The sequence below is a fragment of the Notothenia rossii genome (genome assembly GCF_949606895.1).
Source record: "Notothenia rossii genome assembly, chromosome: 4".
NCBI classification, from domain to species: domain Eukaryota; kingdom Metazoa; phylum Chordata; class Actinopteri; order Perciformes; family Nototheniidae; genus Notothenia; species Notothenia rossii.
This window is the reverse complement of record NC_136902.1, coordinates 30,547,753-30,570,046: the sequence shown is the minus strand read 5'-3', so window position 1 is coordinate 30,570,046 and position 22,294 is coordinate 30,547,753. Positions and strand designations below refer to the sequence as shown.

General features: G+C 44.2%; 1 protein-coding gene across 14 annotated transcripts in view; it reads right to left on the bottom strand.

Moving 5' to 3' along the window:
- The window catches only part of agrn (agrin), a 272,513-nt gene that overhangs the window by 43,596 nt on the left and 206,623 nt on the right, over window positions 1-22,294 (bottom strand). For all 14 annotated transcript variants that reach the window (XM_079677600.1, XM_079677608.1, XM_079677611.1 and 11 more), the window contains 9 exons: window positions 19,777-19,919; window positions 18,920-19,025; window positions 16,559-16,678; window positions 15,884-16,048; window positions 14,583-14,717; window positions 12,717-12,841; window positions 12,514-12,619; window positions 6,867-7,280; window positions 4,404-4,529 (listed from right to left, as the gene is read on the bottom strand). In XM_079677600.1, coding sequence (XP_079533726.1) covers window positions 4,404-4,529; window positions 6,867-7,280; window positions 12,514-12,619; window positions 12,717-12,841; window positions 14,583-14,717; window positions 15,884-16,048; window positions 16,559-16,678; window positions 18,920-19,025; window positions 19,777-19,919 — 1,440 coding nt within the window. The remainder of the gene's footprint in view (window positions 1-4,403; window positions 4,530-6,866; window positions 7,281-12,513; window positions 12,620-12,716; window positions 12,842-14,582; window positions 14,718-15,883; window positions 16,049-16,558; window positions 16,679-18,919; window positions 19,026-19,776; window positions 19,920-22,294) is intronic.

The window sequence follows — 22,294 nt, the reverse complement described above, 5'->3', positions numbered from 1 at the left end:
TCTCGACAGATCACATGTTTCACGTCTGTTTGTCGTCTTTCTGTGTACAAAAGTCAAAGGTGGCCTTATATCTGCGGTTCATGTTATAGCCAATGAACTCTGCCGTTTTATTAGAGGGCCAATGGACTTTCAGTACGCCAGAAATTCAACTCATTTGTGGCCCCGGCTCTTTAAAGTCATGACCCGGAGCTCCCTTTAGAGCCAGAGAGAATCCTTTCTTTCACAATCAGTCAGAGTAACACCGCAGGGACAAATAGAGCGCAGATTTCTACTGAGGGGTGGAGGGAAGGAGAGATGGAGTAGCAAAGGGGGAGAAAGAAGCCCTTTATCTTTATGAAGTGAGTCTGGCAGAAGGCACTGATTGGTACAACAGTCGGCCCTCGGTAGTCTCCCGACACTCTCCTAACTCCACAGAGAAAAGAAGTGATGCAAGACTGGATTGAGATTGACTGAGCTGAGGGAGAGAAAAGAGTGAGATATAGCTCAAGAGGGAGATGCAGACTGATAGAGAAAATAATGTGTGTGAGGTGGGTGAATAAAGGACAGGTGGGGGATTAAAATAAATAGAATAAGGGTGAAGGAAGATAGTAAAAGTATGAATAACAACACTGATGGTTATTTATTACCCAAGGCACATTGGCCCTAAAGTATGAAGTTGATTCAAACCAAACTTCATTGAAAATTCTGGAGATTTTCTTGAGAAAATAAACCTCATAGTGAATTAGGCCTGGCACGACTTATATCAGCATTGGACCGCCAAGTGTCATCAAATTCCCAACCATGGATTACTGAGGTAACACATCCACTGTTTGTGTATTTTTTTTAAATGTCCTGCCACCTGCCAATATGATCATTTACATATGAGGGTGGTGATTCATGAACGCATCGCTGCAGAAAAAACAAAATAGCACCTGTTCAACTGGTTGTTAAAGGCAGATGGCACACCATCACTATCACGAAGTAAACATTAAATATGAATAAAATATTGGGTTGATTCTCAATCCTTCAATAAATGAAGGCAGTAAATAAAAAAATAAGGAAGAAGAGATGAGTAAGAGACGTAGTTCTGTGCAGTGACAATACAGATAGTTGATCGAATCCTAGTTCTTAACATTGAATAATAAAGCAAAAAGTCAAAAGAAAAATTCTGGGATTCTATTCAATTTTCACGAAAAACTATTTTAACATTTTTAAACACATAGCCCACCCCCCCACCAATTTATAGAAATTAATTTCCTAGAACACAACAATGCTCAGCCCTACGTATGAAGTGCAGAATGCTTCCCTTTAAGATAATGATAGCTTTTTTGTATTGCTTTTGCTTAATGTTAAGCTAGGCTACTCATCTCCAGGCTCCAGCTACACAATTAACGATCAGTGATGCAAACACAGGTATGGTGAAAAAAGAGAGAACTATTCGAAGCAGAAAAAAAACAACGTAATATACCATCTGACAAAGGCCTGTTCTATAATGCTTAAATTAACTGGCTATTCTTTATAATATACTCAGATCAATAGGAGACAGAGATGTTAAGTTATAAATCAAGGGTTTTTATTATTATTTACAGCAGGGGTGGGGAACCTTTTTTCTTTCAATTTTTACAACATCCTCCGAGGGCCGTACAAATTATTGAACTAAACCTCTGCTTAAAAAAACTAAAATCACACGGTGTGGCATGACCACCAAAACAGAAAGATATGGACATAAAATATTGAAGTTAAAAGCATCAATCTGGTGCACTTTGAGAGCAACATGAGGAGATCTATGGGTACATCTTTCAACACCCATTTGAAACAGAACTGTAAGCAGATTTTTCTTTTTTGATATTTTACAAATCACTCCCCTTTTAAACTCTATTCTTGTTATTTTTAACAACTTTTTTGTTACTGTCATAAAGTATTTTATACTTGTTTTTCATTTAGTCTCATTAATAACTATAATGATAATATCAAAGTGTGCCTTAACCTCACTGAGCTGAGGTTATTTGAGCCTCTCAAGAGAGAGCTCTCTTCCACCTGGTTGTAGAAAAGCTCTTTAAATTCGTTAGCATAGCTAGCTAACCAGATGCTAATAACAACAGATCGCCACTGTGCTTACAACTAAAGACACAGCCACGCAAACACTGCGGCATGTGTACGGCTCCTTATGGGTACTGCAATATTTGAAAAGCTGGAGCGGCGTTACGGTGCTCTCCGTATGCACTCTAGTCTAGTCTACACTACACTACACTCCTTTCAGACGAGAGACATAACCACGTGAAGACACGTTACGCTCGTGTTGTGTTCAAGGAACCTGTCCTTGGCCAGGAAAAACAGGCACTCGCTTATGGGCTCAGAATAGTCTCATAATACACACATACACACAGAAGGATTCACTCTTGTATTTCCGGATCCACACTTGTGTTTTTCAATGCACACACAAATGTGTTCCGTTTCATATACATGTAAATAAAATCCAAACACAGAAAAAAGTTTTACATATGTATTTTTGATCCACACATATTTGTTTTCAGTTTAAAACCTCTGAACCTGCAAACACAAACAGCTTTCTGTGCATGGATCGCTGTGCATTCGTGTGTGGGTTTTTTGAGACTCCCCTGACGCTCACCCGATTCGTACTTGTAATTTCTCTCATCTATAGCGAATCAGATGTCTCCTCCAGTCTAAGCCAATCACATGAGCGCGCCCCCACGAGGGTATGATTTCTTGTGTTCATGACACTTCATATACTTATTTTGCGCAGTCCGGTCAGCTCGCTAAACAGAGGGTGGAGCATCAGGTGATCATGCAGAGCTGCGTATCTCCGTCAGACTCAGCAGCTGATCTGATCTCTCTCTCGCGTCCGGTTATACTTCACTCGCGTTTATGTCCATATCGATCAGATCCAGCTCTCCTGATCGGCCTTTATAGAGAGCACCGAACAAACTATTTAGAGTGAATATCGGCTGATAATGACCGACGGGGCTCCCCCCGTTGACAGCTCACTGTCTAGCACTGGCTTCGTAGTGCACTGATCAATTAGAGTAAGGCTAAGCTAACCTGTAGCTGCTGCCTCCACACTCACAACAACTTCATACAGACATCAGAATACCTTTATTAGTCCCACAGAGGGGACATTTATTTGCATAAATAAAGCAGCTTTATTCGCCATACAGGAAACACACATTTAAAACGGTTTTGCTTGCCGTTTTTGTGTACACACAAGCATTCATCAATGGTTCGGAAAGTGGCGCTGTATCTTAATAATATAAAGGCTTTCGTTCCGATAATCCAAAAATCAGCTCCTAAATTCTAACCCTATCTCCTATTCCTTGACCTCTGAGTGAAACGTCACGGGGTTAAGGGATAGTGGATAGGAGAATTCAAAAGGACTTAGGAGAAGAGACTGCGGTACTTTCAGAGAATCCGAATGCACTTTCACTATCTGACGTGTTTATGATGCGCCAGCGGACGTCATTGTGTGCGTCTGCTGCTGTGGTGAAACTATGGAAACTACAGTGTTCTATACAACGGACTACAACATGGATGTTTAATAAGAACGAGGGACTCATCTAGAGACTCTGCACCGTGCTCTGATGCTGTTGCTTTATGCTTTATGAACGTGGACAACAGAGAAACATATTCTTCATGACCAAAGTTGGAATTGAAATAAAAAAGGAAAGTGAAATGTATGCTCGTCACACTCTCCCTCCGGTCCACATTAATACAAATGATCCCAATACGTATGATTGTATGAAAATATCTTAAAATAAATACAAATGTATTTATTATAAACGTTAGTCCTTAACACGTATCACTGTGTACATCACCATTCAAACATCTTTTAAAAGTTGAACAAACCCCACACAGCTCAGTGAAATGTTGACTTTATTTGATAATTTCAGTAAAAACTAACGTTCATATTTCTATTTTTGATTATAATACTGATGAACGTTCAAAACAAAGCACTTTGGCAACTTACCACATACGTTTTAAAATGCTTAATAAGCACCGTAACTTTCATGATATCATTTCTCCGTCATAATCGTTTGTTTCCGTGAACGGCCGACTGTTGTGTGATGCAAATGCTGCGGCTGCGAGGCATTGTGGGGCAGCATTTTCTCCTCTCCTTTCGGTAAGGGAGGTCCAGTGGCTCCTAAGCTAAAGGAGGTTATAAAGGAAGTTTGAAACCTCCTTTCCTTTCATTTGGAGAATTGGAATGAAACTTAACATGGCTGCCACTGACGTACTTCCGGGTCATTTCACTTGGTTAGGAAGGTTCCTAAGCTAAATGGACTATTGGAACGCAACCATAGTCCCTCACATAGTATAGCAGCGACTTTCAGGAAACCAGAAAATAGAGAAGGAAAACCAGGGTGATAGCCAGGTAATGACAGGGTAAAGAAAGGGTCGTTCTGACTTACAGGGACAGTTGGCGCCCTCTGGAGTAGTGGAGGGTGTCTTTCCATCGGGGCAGCATCCGAACTCTGTGTTGTCGCAGGAGGACCGGTCCTCAGCTGTGGGTACTGTGGTGCTCGCCAACGTGGGACCTGGGGTGGGGGGGGGAGGGGTGATACAAAGGGGCAGAAAATTATTCATGAAACTGTAGAACATTCATATATTCCAGCCAGCTTATCTCAGACACCTCATGGGAGAGAGACTTTTCCGGCACAGCTGGAGTAAAGTGTATCTAAGGTTAAAACCTACAATCTTTTGTTTTATTCAGAATTTGCTTTAGCTTCTGCAGCTGGTTGCGAGCTTTCAGTCCGCTGACCTGTGATTGGACTAATAGAGGCTTCTGTCAGGAGTGATTATATGGCATTATTCATGGGAATTGATTTTACACCTGGAACTCGGGCAGAGAGCACGTAATGGGCACTGTTGCCAGTCATGTCGCACACAGAGAAACTTAAATGATGAGGGGATGTGATTATTGCTCACTGCTGATTGGTGTACAGTTAACTTCAAGGCTTCCCAGGAGAGCAACAAAAAAAAGCCTGTGTTTGTGTTACAGTCCCCGTATATCTGGCTATCTTGGGACATAAAAGACATAAAAGTGGCTAGGCTTTGTCCCTGTGAAGAATGAGAGTGTGTATCAGCAGTGAAGCTCAGTCCTCTCTAATGATGGTGCTGGTGGAGCAGCCGTCGTGGTCCAAGTGGCGCAGTTTATGGCCGCACAGAGATTAGAAATAATCGTGGAGGCAAACAGCTAGGGGCTAAACAAGTCGTAAAGACGTCAGAGGCGAGGGACGTGCCGCTCAAGGACTCGCGGTCAAAAGGAGACGAGGAGGAGAGAGGTTGCAGGGTTTATAGGGCATCTGTTGGCGTGTGGCCTGCAGATTTACCGACGAAGAGGAGAGTGTTGGTAGGGGGGACAGAGGGTAGAGCACAACAACCACGGGACACACTGCAGTGGGAGCACTGAGACACAGACAAACACATTTAAACACACACACACACACACACACACACACACACACACACACACACACACACACACACACACACACACACACACACACACACACACACACACACACACACACACACACACACACACACACACACACACACACACACACACACACACACACACACACACACACACACTTACACCCCCCGCCCAACCTCGCACACATAAGAGCAGATTTCAACAGAGCACGGAAAACCATGTACAAACACACACCTCTGGCCGGCTTACTTTTATAGAGTCAGATAGTGATATGTGCACTCCGGGTTGGAAAAACTCAGTGACATGAGAAGAGGGAGATAAGTTAAACACCCAAACACAAACTACAACTTACCTTTAACAACTAACCACCGTAAAGAAACATTCAAGTGTAGATTTGAATATCCATGTTTAAATCTACGCTGTACAATCTCCTGATCTGCTCACACTTTGATGTGCGCGCTAGCACTTCAGCACGTACAACATGAAAAAAAATGCAAGCATGCTTGGACACACACACACACACACACACACACACACACACACACACACACACACACACACACACACACACACACACACACACACACACACACACACACACACACACACACACACACACACACACACACACACACACACCATGCCTCTCGCGCCACTGAGCACTCTGGTCAGCTTCTGACAACAGAATAAATCTCTGACTCGCCGAGGAGGAGGAGGAGCGAGGAGGAGCACATTGGGGGCCACGCTGCCCATCAATCATATCCTGTTACTGCAAGCTGTCAGCCGAGCTGGATGGATGGAAAATAACAACCGAATAAAAAAAGAAGAAGCCATCCCTTGTTGTTCAAGCAGAGGTCTAGAAACGGCAGCGTGCTGCTACAGTCAGGAGTGCATGTCGAGAAAGATTTGAGAATTGTCATGTGACCTCCACACACACACACTCACACCTCAACCTCACAGTCGCATCAGCCTGTCAAGTCAGGCTCCAGCAGTCCCCAGATGCGGGCCAACAGTTTCATCTGGCCTGCTGCAGTGTATTTTACAGAGCCTGCGTTTTGTTTTGCTAACTGTTGAGAGCGATGCGCTGGCGGAATGGAGGGGGAAAGAGCATGGGCGATGTAGCGACAGCAAAACCATGCAAATGCATTCCTTTCTGAAATTTAGTTATACATCTTCTGCGAGTGGAAATGACACAAACGGCGTCTGTTTACAAAGATGTATCTTCCCTGCCTGCCTGGCTTTGACATTTGTCTCCTCAACAACATTTCTAGAGAACTACACAAGCCTGTGGCTTTCAATTAACAGATGATGGCATGAATGTGTAATGATGTAAGCTAAGAAAAGAGTTGGTACAACCCATTATTGGAAAATAAAAGCCCCTCCCACACAGCCCTCAAAGCATTATGGTTAATGAAGTGAAAGAGCAGTGATTTACCGACAGGCTCCTCTGCGCCACTGGCCTCTGTTGGAACGCCGCTACCCGCTTCCTCTTCCTCCTCTTCTTCCGTCTGGTCATCGCCGCTGGGCTCCCCACTGCCTGAGCCGTCGAAGGACACGGCGGCGGCGGGGGGGGGCGGTCTGCTGCGGGGGGTGGAGGTGGTGGTGGACTGCGGCGGCTGGGTGTGGATGATGTGGTGTTGTTTTGCTCTGTTGTTGATGAGGGTGGAAGAGATGGTGGTGGCAGGGGGCCACTCAGTGGTCGATGGCTCTTCCGTCCTCGGAAGCGGGATGGCCCACACCATGTTAGGGTGGAAGGAGGTGGGGGTGGTGATGGTGGCAACAGAGCTTGAGCTGGGGGTGGTGGCGAGGGGGTTGGGGGTGGGTCGGTCTGCCGGCTCAGAGATGGTTTCTGGTGGAGGGAAGGGGAGGAAGCAAGGAATGGATGAATGACTGAGCAAAGATGAAAAATGTTTGATTTTGCTTCACCTAACTAACTCCATTACAACTTCAATAGTCACACCAGTAGTACAAATCAACAATCATTAGCCAATATAAACCCACTTAAAGAAATACTTAACCCCCAAAAGGATAATTTGTATATACATTTCTTACACCGTTACCTTGAATTCTTGAACAAAATCTTGTTTGTCTTACATGCCTACACCCTGTACAACAATCCAACTGAGTTTACTGAATTTAAGTAAATGGGGCTGTTTTATCAAAGCATTTGTTAAAAAAAGTTCACGCAACTTGTGCAGTATAAGTTAATGCGCTAAAGGCTAGCCCGGAAAAGTTTTAAGGGGCCCCATTATGCTCATATTTGGATTTCGTGCCTCTACTGTGACATGTCTCCATGCTTTAATGTTCAAAAAGCACTTTATTTTTCTCATACTGCCTGTACTGCAGCACCTCTTTTCACCCTCTGTCTGAAACCAGAGCCCAGTCTGCTCTGATTGGTTAGCTGGCTGATTCTGATGTTTTTATTTTTTGAAATTTTTTTACTTTGATTGTCATTACATAGTACAGGTACTAGTAACGAAACGGTTTCTCTGCATTTGACCCATCCTAGTGTTAGGAGCAGTGGGCTGCCATTATTATGTACGGCGCCCGGGGAGCAGTGTAAGGAACGGTGCCTTGCTCAGGGACACCTCTGTAGCACTTGGTCTTGCCGGGACTTGAACTGGTGACCTTCCAGTTGCCAAGCCAAGTCCCTATGGACTTCGCACCACCGATGTTCTTGATCAACCGCTTAGAGATGTCCCGCCCCTTAGTCTATCACGCTCAATGTGTTGGAGCGCTGGCCATTAGAAGCACAAGCCTTAGATTGATGTCACTATGTTACTGAAGTAAACAAAGGAGTCAAATGGACGCGTTTCAGGCAGGGAGAGAAACTCCCTCTGGAGGGAACTTTGCAGACCATTTAAATGCACGAAAAGCTGTATAACACACTACAGGAAAGGGAATCCCCCAAAAAGCATAATATGGCTTCTTTGAATAGTAAGTTATTCTTGATTTCAGATTCCTCGTTCAACCATGAGGCATTCTTGAAAAACAAAAATGTCTTTAAGAATTCAAGGAAACACAGGGTGAGTTATTGATCTACAAATTACAAATTGGAGTTCAAGTATTCCTTTAATCTATTATTACAACCTAGTGTTGACAATAATTTCTTACCTCAGCTTTTACTGAATGTCCGTTTAAAGGTAGGGTAGGTAAGAAAGGAGAAACTAGCTCGAGTTTGCTGGAATTTGAAAGTATGCAGCCGAAAAAAATCTGCCCCTTCCTTACAGAGCCCCTCCTCCAACACACACGAACGCGCACATGACCAATGAGAGCACGAGATAAGTGTGTGTGCACAGATGGAAGGCTGACAGGCAGGTAGGCCATCCAGTTATTTTAGCCGGGTCGGCTAAAATGATTGGTCGTGCTTTTTACAGCGCCACGGCTTCCACAGATTACATATTTTATGTATTTATTGTCAAAGCATTTAATATATTCATTGCTATCGGGATGTTAAGAACATTCCATGGAATATAACAAAAAGTGTTTCTGAAGTGAATTACCTACCCTACCTTTAAGTCTTCTAACCAATTATGCTCAACAAAAAAATGAAATAAAAAAACCCTCCACACACATACTGTATGCAGACACCCGTTTGTAAAAGCAACCACTGATTAAAAACCTTAAGTGATGGAAGTGCATATAGCTGAATGAATATGGAATATGCCAACAGATGACATTCAGAGTTATTAGCACTGGTGCGCTTTTGCTTGTGCGCATACATATGGAATGCATGTTGGCGTGTTGTGTGCCAATGCCTATGAATTATATATCCATATTAAAATGCTGCCCTCCAGAAGCAAAAGCTTTAATCACCAAAAGCCAGTGCCTCCGGTGATGAATGATTGATATAAATGGGGCAAAAAAAGCTTTAACTCAGGCTTCAAAGACGGCACACTGCTGCTCGCATGAGCATCCGTCAACGCCACCACAAACACACTGCTGTCAACCGACGCACCCAAACACACACAGGGGGGAAAAGAAGAAGTCATTCCAAATGAGGGAAAGAGGCTCTCTGCAGAGAGACCATCATTACCAATGCAAAAAAAGACTGGTGCAAAAGGACAAACTGCATGTGACAAAAGAACGATAAATAGGACAGAAACTCCGGAAAGGATGGGGGGGAGTGAGTTGGCTACGTATGTGAGCACTTCAGATTTAGCCGAGGCAAGCAGGCGTGACAATACTGTCGTTCTTCCTTTTACTTCTACACGTCCCACGAGTAAAGATGTGTGGGTGAAATGAACGGAAGATTAAAATAAAACCTATATGCCGCAGATTTGCGCCTCATTAGGATTCGCCTAACATTATGTGTAGGATTTAATTACACTTCTATAATCGGTTATTTTATCGGCAATTATTCACCGGGGTGTGAAATGTGATACCTACGGAGACGGCAGAAAAAGCCCAGGAGACACCGGGTGTCAGCTTAAAGCTCGCAGGATATTTGTACAGAGAGAGATTTGGAGTGGAGTGCACAGAGCGGCGATGCTATCACAGAGAATGGTGGCATGCGTTGGCTTTCCTCTTGGCTACACCTGTCAGTCAGGTGCTAGGCTTAGCGTCAGGCGGCCTGCTCCCTGGGAAGTGTGTTATGGTGTGTGTGCATATCTCAAGCAGCGAGCTACGTGACATGGGATAAGGGAGAAAAAAGAAGGCACGTCTGAAAGAGGACAGAGGGACTGGCAGCAGTGTGTTCAGCTGATGCTTCTCTTAATCAGGTTTAACAGTCCGTTTGCCTTTTCTTTTTCTCTCAGTGGAGCCGATGATGTCACAGGGCGGAGAGGAAAAAAAAACATTGTCATCTCGGCTTGGCTAAGCCCTGTAGTTATTGTTGAAAGGTGGCTATTAAGACTGTTTGTGGTGTCAGCCGCGCTCAGTGTGGAGGTGGAGGAATGTGAATACAGGAAGGGGGAGCACAGCCAAGGGACTTAGGCTTAAGGAAAACATTTTTTTATCACAAAAAAAGAAGGTTAACAAAACTAGCAGTGGTGAGGGAAACAGTCGGTAACAGAATGTGGGATTGTGTCATGAGAGAAAATGGAAGGACAGGAGGAGAGATGGTGAAGGCAGCAGACCCTGACACGCAGGCGGAGGGCTGCCCATGCCATATGCTGCCACTCGTTGCCAATTTGCCGCAAACCTACAGGTGATAACACCATATGGGAGAGGCGGGTCGTCGCCAACTTGGTGGCCATTTTCCCCTGCCGCCAAAATGTGCTCATCGCTCCAAATGCCCTCCCTCTGTTGTTCGCTACACTGGCTCTTTGCATTTCTTTCTATCTGGGTTTTCTCAGATTCTGCTTCATCTTTTGCTGAGAAACACAGCAAAGAAAAACTCCTCCCCGTACTCTGCCTCGCTGCCTTTTTAGCTCGGAGACTTCAGAAAGAGCCGGGTAGCGTGACAGTTAGCTGCAAGCTCTCTGTCACCAGCAGAAAAATATTTTAAGAAGCTTCTTCTGCAGGATTCCCTTCCCATTATCGGCCGACTGTGCGGCAGTATTCTCACACCATGGTATAATAATACAAAGTTGTGAAAGATCAATGATGTAAAAGGCAAAAAGGATCAACATTCAACTCATTTACTCTATAGAGGCCCTTGACATTGCTCTCTTGTCAAGCTCGGTGAGCATTAGCATGCCACAGCGCTAGGGCCGCAAGTCTGGAGAAACTGCATGTAAACAGCAGGAGGGGGGGCGGGCCATGGTGAGGGGTGGAGGCAGAGCAAATGCTAATTCGCACCCAGCCACACGTGAAATGAGCTCGAGATCTAACCCCCGAGCCGACAGCATCGGCGGAGCAGCTACCCGCAGTGCGACCGCATCCGGGGGAAGAAATTAAAAGATCCCGAGACGTCGAGGGGCCCGAGCCCTCGCCTGTCTGCTTCTCCCCTGAGGGGCGGACCGCTGCGAGGCGTCTTCTGTGTGCAGCAATGCTAGGTGAGGGATTACACACAACACACAACCCACGTCTGCATTGCCATGCAACAGAGGAATGTGAATGGATTTTGGCTCCTTTTTTGCTGGTAACCCACGGCACTGAATTTGTAAGTACCAGATGTTCAGGGACTTATCAAAGCCCTGTCGATCTCTCGCCGAGCCTATTTGGAATCTCTATCTGTCTACCTGCAAATCAACACAGACCATGTCAACAACCGTGGATGTGACCTACTTTGGGTCTGACAAAGACTTCTCAAAAGAGATAACTGGTGACAGTGTTTGGTCACCTGATCGGCACATGTCGAAAAAAAAATTCACAGCCGAAAATTCTTAACACCTGGCCGTGGCCCATGGCCAGAGTCACACAGCTGGCCCTGCTCCCCCCCACCGAGCTCACTGACGACGTCTTTTGGACCCCGTTGTGACACAGGCTTGCACTCGGTGCAACAACTTCCCTGTACATGAAAACCCTGGCCTTTGGCACGTGTCCTAACACCTATTACACATTGCCAACCCTAAAAACGTCCATCAGCATCTGGGCCAGAGGGAAGAGCTCTCCATTTTCACTCAGTAAACATGTTTTCTGCATCCGCTGTTACCCTAAAGAGGTCTGGCAACGTAAAGCAGATTGACGCAATTCCCCAACAGGAGGGCCAAACCCCTACAGAGCGTTGATAAATCCAAAACGGAAGTCATTCCTGCTGTGTGGGGTTGCAGGTTGAACTTCAAAGCTGTTGGTTTAAAACACTAATATCTCTCTCTCTTATTCTAACTTGTATTCGTCTTACTAGAAGGGCTTAGACTAACTACATATTTGCTGTAAGACAATCCTAATTGAGGAGCTTGAGATAAAGCAGTATTACAAACAACATGATCCCCCTCCTTTTCTTTAATTTTATCCATGAGTCACAAATGTGTCATTTGAAGTAAAATATTTGGATTCAAACAGTGTGATTGCTCTTGCTGCAGGATCATGTGCAACAAAGTTCTGTGTAAATGTGCACACATGTTGCTCTGACTTCCTGACAGGCGGAGGAACAGCAGGGGGAAGATGATTTGTGGCCCACAGCTCTGCTCATTATCTTCCGTCCAGCTGACAGCAGTCGGCCGTCCATGATGCAAGGGGGCTTCGGGGGGGCTCACCTGTGCACTGTCCGGAGTGCTGCACCGTGATGTCCTTGTCCTGCCTGCAGGCGATGGTCCTCAGCTGGCACTGGTCGGCGTAGGTCACCCCGTCTGAGCCGCACACCTGCTCCACAGAGACAGAGAGAGAGGAGATGGGAACACATGTTACCTCCCTGCAGGCCGCTCAAACTAACTGTTGCAAATCGCTCCGTGAGACCCACCTTGGTTTTGTTTTTCTCGTTGCAGTCTGGGGAAGGACACTCGCAGTGGGCCTGGTCGTTCACCTCGATGCATGTAGCTCCGTAACTGCACACTAACTCCTCACATGAGGTGGGGGGCTCTGGACCTGTGGAAGAAATAAGTTTGTGTTGTAAAACATGCCGTAGTCTCAATATCATAGAGTTTATAGCAATGGAGCATAGCTGCATTATGGATTCTGCTGTGGCAGGTGTGGAGCTACATTAAAAGAAATGTTTTGCATGCATAATGAATGCAACACGTTCAAATTTACATAATCTTTGCTAACAAACAAATGTTCTGCCAGTTAAAAAGAGTGTATTCATACTACAGATGTTGTTTTTAAAGCTTACGTCACTTTTGACTCCTAACTCTGCAAAGTGACATACTGTAAATCGTTCAATTATTTTTAGTGTTCAATATTATTGTTTTTTGCACACACATAAGTCTGCATCAAATTCGAAAAAAAATAAGGAATTTGAAAGGAAAGGAAAGAACAAGCATTGACAGGCTTTTAGAACATCTTGTTGTATTTGCCTCTAAACTAAAAACTAACTTTGACAAAGAAAGAGAAGAAAAAGTTAACTAAGCTGAAATAATTTAGAGAAACATATATTAATAAAAATTAATGACAACAAAAAGCGCAAAGAACCTGAAGAAACATGAACAACACAGTAGACAGCAGTGCAATTAAAAAAACGAATGCAGCAATAAAACACGACAGGGGGGAAATATTAGAGAAAATACAAATATGTTTTTTAATATTTTTTCAGTTATATCCAAAAAAGAAAAACAATTTTCATGGTGTTAATACTTTTAAAATAGCAGATGTCCAATTGCTGTTATAATCACCAACAAGCAGGGATCAATCTGCATTACTGACAACATTTTTACTAATCTGAAATATTTGACCTCCCCCCCTCTCTTGTTGATTTAAATATGCGAGAAGGTGTTTTATTACTCTGAACATTTGTCTCCTCTAAGTGACACAGTGACCTATTTTTTTGTCTCTTTACACCCACAGTAGTGCAGCGGTAATGTACCGGTAATCATAAAATGGTCTAGTTATTGTACCTGTATGCAAGACTGAACGATTCATGTTTTAATAGCATTTCGCCCAAACTGCCTAACTATGGTTAAAAAAAGAGTGCACTCAGGGATATTTATATATATTTTTTTTCCCACAGATCTCTCCTGAAGCTCTCCAAAGGAAGCGTTTGAAGCCTTGAAGCCGCCGCAGCAGGGTCTACAGCCGGGGAGCCCAGCATCTACCTGCTGGGTTGGCGAGTGTGGGGTCTTTGCATTGTTGCTACATCACAAAGGCTTAGAGCACCCCCCATCCCTTAGCACCGGCTTTCATGTGCTACTTCATCTTTTCATCTGGCGGGGCGTGTGGCGGAGTTCCCCACCACTGTGCCGACTGCTGGCTTCATTAAGCGTTTGACTTCCGGTCGATATCTGATGGTGCATCTTAATCAAGCAGCTGCAGACCCCCGCAGCAGGAACTAATATTTTCCTGCAACTGGCTTTTTATTAGCTTGTGCAATCACCGGGGCTGTTTTTATTATTAATCGAAGTGAATAACAGTCAGAGCGTACACATTGCAAATCGTCCAAAATGGAGTGTGTGGAGAAAATATCAATGGGTGCATGTCATTTGTACACTCCACTATTTTCCAAATCACTATCGATTTACTGCCCTGCAGCCGCTTCCTGCCTTTGCCAGTAAAACAGATGGATGTGAAAATCACAGAGAGAGAAAACTGGCTGCTACGAGATCAGACGAGCACTTTGAAATGATGTAGGGAGGTTGTGACGGAAGAGAAAAACCGCCACAGGTTGGTACTCTACCTTTGTCGCAGCCGTTGGTGCTTCCGTCTCGACACAGGTTGCACTTCATGCCCTTCACTCCCGTCTTGCAGGAACAGAGGCCCGACATCTGCTCACAGTCGTCCCGAACCGAGCCCGCGGCGTCGCAGTTACACGCTGCCATGGAGATGTAAGAGGGAGAGAAAGAGTGATGAGAAAACAATTAGGTACAATCACAGGAAGAGGTTTGGTTTAGTTTGAGGCAACACTTCTCTGAACGTCTCGGAGACAAGGGTTGAGAACAGTTCACACAGCCCGAGGGGCCGCAGGAGGAGTGTGTAACAGAAACTCAAGAAAACAACCCCAGGGAAGGACATCATGTTCCTGGAATCAATGATGTGTTTTTTTTCCCTCCCCTCCCGCTGAAGCTGGTATTGGTGTGTGGTGTGCTGTCTGCTTACTGTGGGTAAACCTTGTTAAGGTCAGGCCACGGGTGAGACATCCCGCTGTTGACTGAAAATGCTATGTGGCGTTGGGAGAGCATGTCCTATGTTCCCCTCAGCGGCAGGACACGAGCTGGTCACCATATTGCATTACAGCAGACAAACAAGGGGTCCTGACCCCACACCTCACTCGAATACAAATGAAAACTGTTCATTCGATACAGCCTTGACATGACTAAAGAACACAGTAAGTTTGTCTCTTTTATAAAAACCTACCAGCTGTATATTAGCCATGTTATAAACTTTTAACAGTCAACAGGGTATGCAAGGATGTTTATCCAAAAAGTTCATATTCATTGGTGTTGCCATCGATTCCAAGAGATATTTATGGGTTTGAGATATAAATCTTCTCTCTGACCGACAGTGGCATCGAGTCATGCAGATTTGGTTCTATTTGAAAAGGTTTTGTGATATCTTCCTCAGAAGGTATATGGCTCCATCCCAATCAAATAAGGTAAGTGAAATGTTCCATAATTTAACGATAACTTATTTTCTCCTGTTTCTGAGTAACAGGAAGTGATATTTTGTTGTTGTTATTATAAAAGTAGTTAATTGACATGAAATAAACAAGGATGTCTGTTTGATAAAACTGGTACATTTATATGTAACAGTTGTACAATTGAGAGTAAAGTCATAAATCTGCGAAACATGAGCAGCTGTAGTCCACTCACCCTTTATGAAAACAAAGTGTAAATGTACCATACGCATTATTTGAGAAGAAACACAAAGCAGCAACCAGCACTGCCACATTTCACAGCTCCTACTGTTTTAGTCACATGTAACGGTGCAGTAAAAGCACATTCGGTAAATCGGCAGGGAAACAAAGAGGCGATTCCTTACGCGTGCATCCGCCGATGTTCTCCGTCACGATGCCGCGGAAGTTCCAGAAGCCCGGTTTGCAGCGGTCACACTTCTGTCCGCCCACGCCTGGCTTACAGGAGCACTGTTCGCTGGCGGGATCACACGTCCCCTTGTAGGAGCCGTAGACGTTACACTGACACGTACCTGAGGAGAGCACATCAACACATCACTGCTTTATGCCTCTCTAACTGTGAAAAAACCCGTTATCCTGTGACTTACAACAGCTGGATACTGCTTGCTATGATGGATATTAAACATTTATGCTAGTCTAGAAATGTTGGATAAGCCCTGTTCGGCAAATAAAAAGGTGGATAAAGTGTGCTTAGTTGAGTTCCCCATCTCTAAGTCTCCGTATATCCATATTTCCCAGTCTGCATTTTCTCCATCCATATCCCGAGCTAAGCACTTGATGCAGCGTTTTCTCCCCCCATCTGTGTGCTATCATTCGTCATCAGATGAAGAGATTTCTTTCTGTTGATATGGCGCAACATTATCATAATTATTCGTCGGATTAAGATGAAACGTTTTCGGCTCTGCAACTTTGGTAATTGCAGTCAAGGACAATAAGTCCCATATGCTGAAAAAGCCTGATAGTATCTCAAACTTTCTGCATACAAACACAGGGGTCAATGGGGACGTAGGTGGGTGACTTACTAGGACATCCAGCAAGTCCGACTCCTAGAGCAGCAGTCATGTTGTCGTGGCAGCAGCCGTACACAGACTCGCTGCAGTGCTGGGGCTCCGACAGCTCCAGTAGAGATGTGGCTGAAATCGCTGATGAGGGAGGAAGAAAAAGGGAGGGGTGGGATGGGGGATGGCACAAGGAGAGAAAGAAGAACACCAACATTTGAGTGATTACGGAAATAAGGAGGGGGGGGAAGGAATTAGACAACACAATCTCCGAGCTACATGTAACTTTTTTGTATAGCCAACTATGAGATTGGCTGGAGGGGCAGAGGTGGAGAGGCTGGCAGCCGGATTCAAGATAAGGATTCTATTTGCTACTTCCTCCACAATGGCTCAAAATCAGGGGGAAAAAGATGCTATTACCTCCAGTGAAAACAAACAATGGCGCCGCCGGTGAATGCGCAGCGGCTGACATTTACCACCTACCAAGAGGCATGTTCTCTTCATTTGTTCTTGTCTAATATTACCGGAATTGCAGTGCTGCCCTACAACCTTCCCAAACAAATAAATAAAGAAACACTCAATGTCAGGGAATGTGCCAAGGAGATTCTGCGTGTGGAGAGCTCCTTTTGTGTGAGGATGCAGCACCCTTCAAACTGGTCTGACAGCTCGGAATAAAGAAGTACATTCAACAAAGTCAAAACAAATGTGTTCCCGAAAATCTGGCGCTTCTCCAGAAATGGGAAGAGAACAACAAAACAAACACTAGGAGGGTGTTTGTTTCTGGGGGAGGCAGAGATGTAATTGTTGAGTTTTTGTCCAGACTTCGGTGTGAAAAGTAAAGTTGTAGAGATAGAAAGTAGGGATCTTCCCCTTCATTTTTTTCTCTGTTCCCCGCCCGATATCTCTTTCTCTTGTGTTGTTCGTTTAGAGTTTGGAGGCTGCAGATAAAGGGGTCATAAATCACGCTGTTACTGGTGTGGATATGAGCCTCAGCCTAATGGTGATGACTCGGCGAGCTCTTTTTCCAGTGCTTTCCCACTCCAGAGATTGGGCTTTGGACACAGTTCATTTAACCTGCCACATTTCCAGAGCTCCCTTTCAGCTATCTGTACTGAGCCTATTAGGACAAGGCTGAACTTTTAATTTCATATGTTCTTCCACCCTTCAAGGGTTGTTTCTCTTCAGCGGCCATTGTCCGGCTCTCTGTTATATTACCCTCACATTTTCAAGGTCTGCTGCAGCCTTTCCAGTGTTTGTAGCCTTTTTTTTATTCTTCCCTCAAGGGCCCATCTGCACGTTTGCTCATCTAGCAAACCAACAAGTATTTTTATTGGATTTTACTGAATCCCTGACCCAGATTTGAATTTGAAAGCAGCTGAAAAAGACGGTTTGAAATGCTAGGGTAGGTAAAGTTTACAAATGTGCGGATGTAGGCAAATAATTTTTTTGAATCATCAGAATAAACAAAATTGCTTTTAGTGAGATAAGTTTCTGCAGTTGAGGTCAAATGAAGTTTCTCCCTAAATAGCTAATGGGGAGGACAGTTAAATTCCCCAAGATCTGAGTACTTTCCATTCGCCAATAGGAAAGGAGAGCCCAGAGCTCTAGTACCCATAGAGGGCTCTTAAAAAAAAGGATTGATTATCAACGGATGGTGGTGGAGAAGCGTGACAGTCAGTGCCAAAGGAGGGCAGCTTAGGAAGGGGAAGAATCTGCAGGGATATGTGTGAAAACACTGGCAGCTCCCCTCTTTCTCACTCTCTCTTCAACTCTGTCCATCCTCCTCTATTTGACAACCCAGGGGGAATCAAACCGGCTGGAGTGATCACACCAAATCCCTCAAGTGCCTTTTTGCTCAACTCCCTGGCATGTACTAGCGAAAGCTTTTCATTTAACATAGTCATGGAGAGGAGGCTAACCTTTGCTACCCTGACCTGACTGTGATTAATTTGCATGCAAAGAGAGGGGTTTTATATAAGAGTAATTGAGGTATCCCAAAGTAGTTAAATGGTTTGAATTGTGAGAATGTCTGGGCAGGAAAAGAGAATCATTATTGCTATCAGCTCGATCCTACATCCGCCTGTGAGAGAGTTTCTTATCTCTGCACACTGGCTGGCCCCAGAGGAACGTTCAGTTTCCAGAAATTGGTGTTGTTAAGTCAGCCTACCCTGAGCAAATGACCCAATCATACAGATTTCACCCTCTTCAGTTCATTTGCTTATGGTTACAGTTGTCACTTTGCAGAGAGACACACAGACTTATGCTCTACTGCCCCATCAATGGATGAAATGAGTGGAGAAATGCGATGTCAATGACAATGAGTCGTGGTGAGGGTGCTTTTGAGCTTTGTAATGACATAAACTGTGATTGGTGTAATGTACAAACCTGCACAGGCTCCCTGATTCTGAATCAACAAGTGCTCCTGTTTCTCACATCTGGCCTTCTTCAGCTGGCACTCGTTGCTGTAGTTTTTGCCATCCGAGCCACAAACCTACAAGAGAATCACAGGAAGGTGAAGGTGTGGTCATAGTCGGCTCAGCTATAAGGTCACTTCACTTGAAAGGAAAGATACAGTATACAAACAATGTATGTTAGCATTGCCCTATTTATATCAATGGATGACAGCTGAGAAGGACGGCAACTAATGATTGTTTTAATTTTATTGACGGTTATTTTTGGAGATTATTTGTTTAACCCTTTTGTCAGCAAATAATGACAAAGATTTTATAATGATATAAAGGCCTACATCTGTTATTTTAAAATACCTAACACAACTTGTAAAATCAGAAGTACAGTACTTCATCTAGGACCGTCTTTTGTTAAAAAAAGACATGCTTTTTTAACAATCATGTTGACAGGACATAATAAGTCTTAGTACTGTCAAAAATGTAATGGTAGTGTTAAACAAACAAATCAGTTTTTTTACACTGATATTGTTTATTTTAATTCAATTTGGGATGGCTTTTTGCAGCAAGATGATTTAAACTGGAAGTATACAATTGTTCAGGAACACTGAGCCCAGATTTCAACCTTTACATATATTTTTTATATTTCATATTTGTACATTTTGCCCAATTTGCACCAAGAGAATCATTTAATGATGTTATAACGAAAGTAAAGACAACTATCTGGATTGCTTTTGCTGAAGAAAACGTGTGGGAATGCAGCTCTTTGATGTCAGATGTTTGTTAGTTCACTTTGTCTCTGTACATTAAATGTGTTTTAATTAGTGGCAGCCGTACCGTGTTGTGAGGCACACTCTGACAGGTGAAGTCACACATACAGCGATCGTCCTCGGCATCCTCGTCCCACGAGCCTCCAAACATGCGACAGCGGTCCTGTTCACAGCTCTCCGCGCCTGATCCTGACCCTCCTGAGCCGCAGTCTGCATTAGAAACACACCATAATACAAAGCGTCATTAATAAAACATACAAACCCACGAGGGACATGCCCTTTTAACACTGCGCCAGCCAGGTATAAACAGTGTCCTACTTACATTTCTCTTTAAGTTACTGCTACATTTACACATGAGGAACATGGCAAAGTTGGGATAATTTACATTTCCCTCATGGACAGAGGGAAGTAAAGGGGCTGCTGGTAGTAGAAGATAATGACCAACTGTAGTGAGAGCAAGAGATTGACTAAATAAATTAGATACAAAATCTCTGCACCACAAGCGAGGCATCCTTTTCATTTCAATTAAATCACAAACAAAAAAGAGGAGGGAATTATTAACTCCGGCTTCCAAGTGTGTGAGGCAATTGGTGGCAAGGCCTGCTTTATGGGTGCCTGCTCCCCGATATGAGAATACAACTAATTGCAAAGTGTTCTGTAAAATCTAATTATCGTCTGAGACTTTAGAGGAAGCTGTACCCGCTACTTTTTAACTGTGACCCTGGGAGGCCTTTTATTTGTATCAGAAGTGCACTGGATCGAAGTTATTATGCTAAAAAAAAGGTAGCAAGGCCAAACAAAGTCCCACAATCAACGGAATTTGTGGGTTCACAAAACTGTCATCGCTGAACTATTGTGCAAACCTTAGCACAAGGTAGGAAAACTTTAACACGAGGCAAGCAATCCTGACATGAAAAGGGGGGAGAAAAACATTACCAGCAGGGCCGTTTATGGAAAACAAATAGTTTTTTTTTGCATGTGTAGACTGGGGGAGGATCCTGCTTTTGAAGTTGCAAATTCCACCTCCAGTGGAACTCCGGAGGGAGATTAGGTGAATGTGGGGAGTGAAAGCTGGAGAGAATGTCAGTCGGAACGAGGGAGGCACCCCGGGGGCTGGCAGAAAGTTCATGTGAAACTAATGTGTTATTCAAAAAATGAAAAAAGGAACGCAGTTAAGCTAAAAGCTCACAGCGTAGCCTTGGAAAAACGTCAGGTAATCAACTTGTTATTTCCTCTTCCTGTCTACTTTTAGGGCTAATTCAACCCCTTGGTATTGATGCGCCTTCCTCTAATGGTGTAATCAATGTCGCCGTGATGGAAGTGCCACTTAGCATAACCCATCTTCTAAAGTAGATTATGGAGCGGGTCAGAGAGCGGGGGGCAGCTGAAGCCCCAGTTGTTCTTTGATATGGGTCATCAGCAATGGGCTGTGACGGCTCCGAGTGGTCGATACAGTGGAAGGGGCCTTCACTTCATTACATGGAACTGGAGCTTCGTGTAGAGCCCCCCCCCCCCCCGCAATCATCAGGACTCACTCCGTCTCATTTTTAAGCTAGCACCACCCTCCGACCCTAATCCTTTGTGCTTGAATTTGCAGTCGTGGCTACTTATCGATTTCTGGCCCACAGTCCTATTTAAACATAACAGTTTGTGACAGGGCTAATGCACGGGCTAATGGCGTTCAACTACCAGTGGCATAGCAGCAGATATCTGAAGTTAGATCAACAGTAAAGGCTTCTGACTCCATGACAGATGAAAACAATTATTAATGAGAACTTGCGACATTGGTGTACTGTACAGCGACTCAGCAAGAAGCAACAGAAAGAGAAATGCCGGAGTAGCCAATTCGTATTCTGCTCAGGCCCCCCTCACGGAGACGAGATAAATAAATAAAAGAGGTGAGACATTAGAATGGAATAAATAAAAGTGAAGGGCGAAGGGGGGTTCTAATTAGCTATTGCTCTTTGATGTGCCCTGCCACCCGCGCTGCATATGAACCTTTCAATTAATACATCCCCAGCTAAGACGGCTGCATCAGCTATTCTCTCGGCACTGGCCATCCGCTCCTTTTTACTCAATCATGTCAGAAACCCACAGTCTATTTAGCCAAGGGGAGCTCTATTAAGAATGCAGCATTCGGGAGAAGAAGGGAAATGAATAGCGTGAGACTAACGTCCAAGGTAGAAAGAGAGCTGAAAAAAACGTTATGTGGATTTGACAGTGAAAATAATGAACAAGTGATGCCATGTGGAAATGTTGGAGAAACAGAGGGAGGAGAATAAGCTGAGAATGAGGGTAAATAATAGAGGAGATACAGCCTGGAGATGTTTCGGTGGACCAGATAAGTTGTGTTTACATCAAGGGCTCCAGGAGCGATCACATTTAATGGTGATACTTTGATATTATGACATGCGCGAATGTCAACTTGGAAATCGATCCTTGGGCACGCTGTTGGGCAAAGGTCTAAAATGACACTGGTCTTTGCTGAAGGATCAGTGTGGCGCCATTAGCCTTTGTTTTCCCTCCATCTATCAGTCCCTGCCCTTGATGGATGTGACAGCGTGTTAGTCCAAATAAAGTCCTGC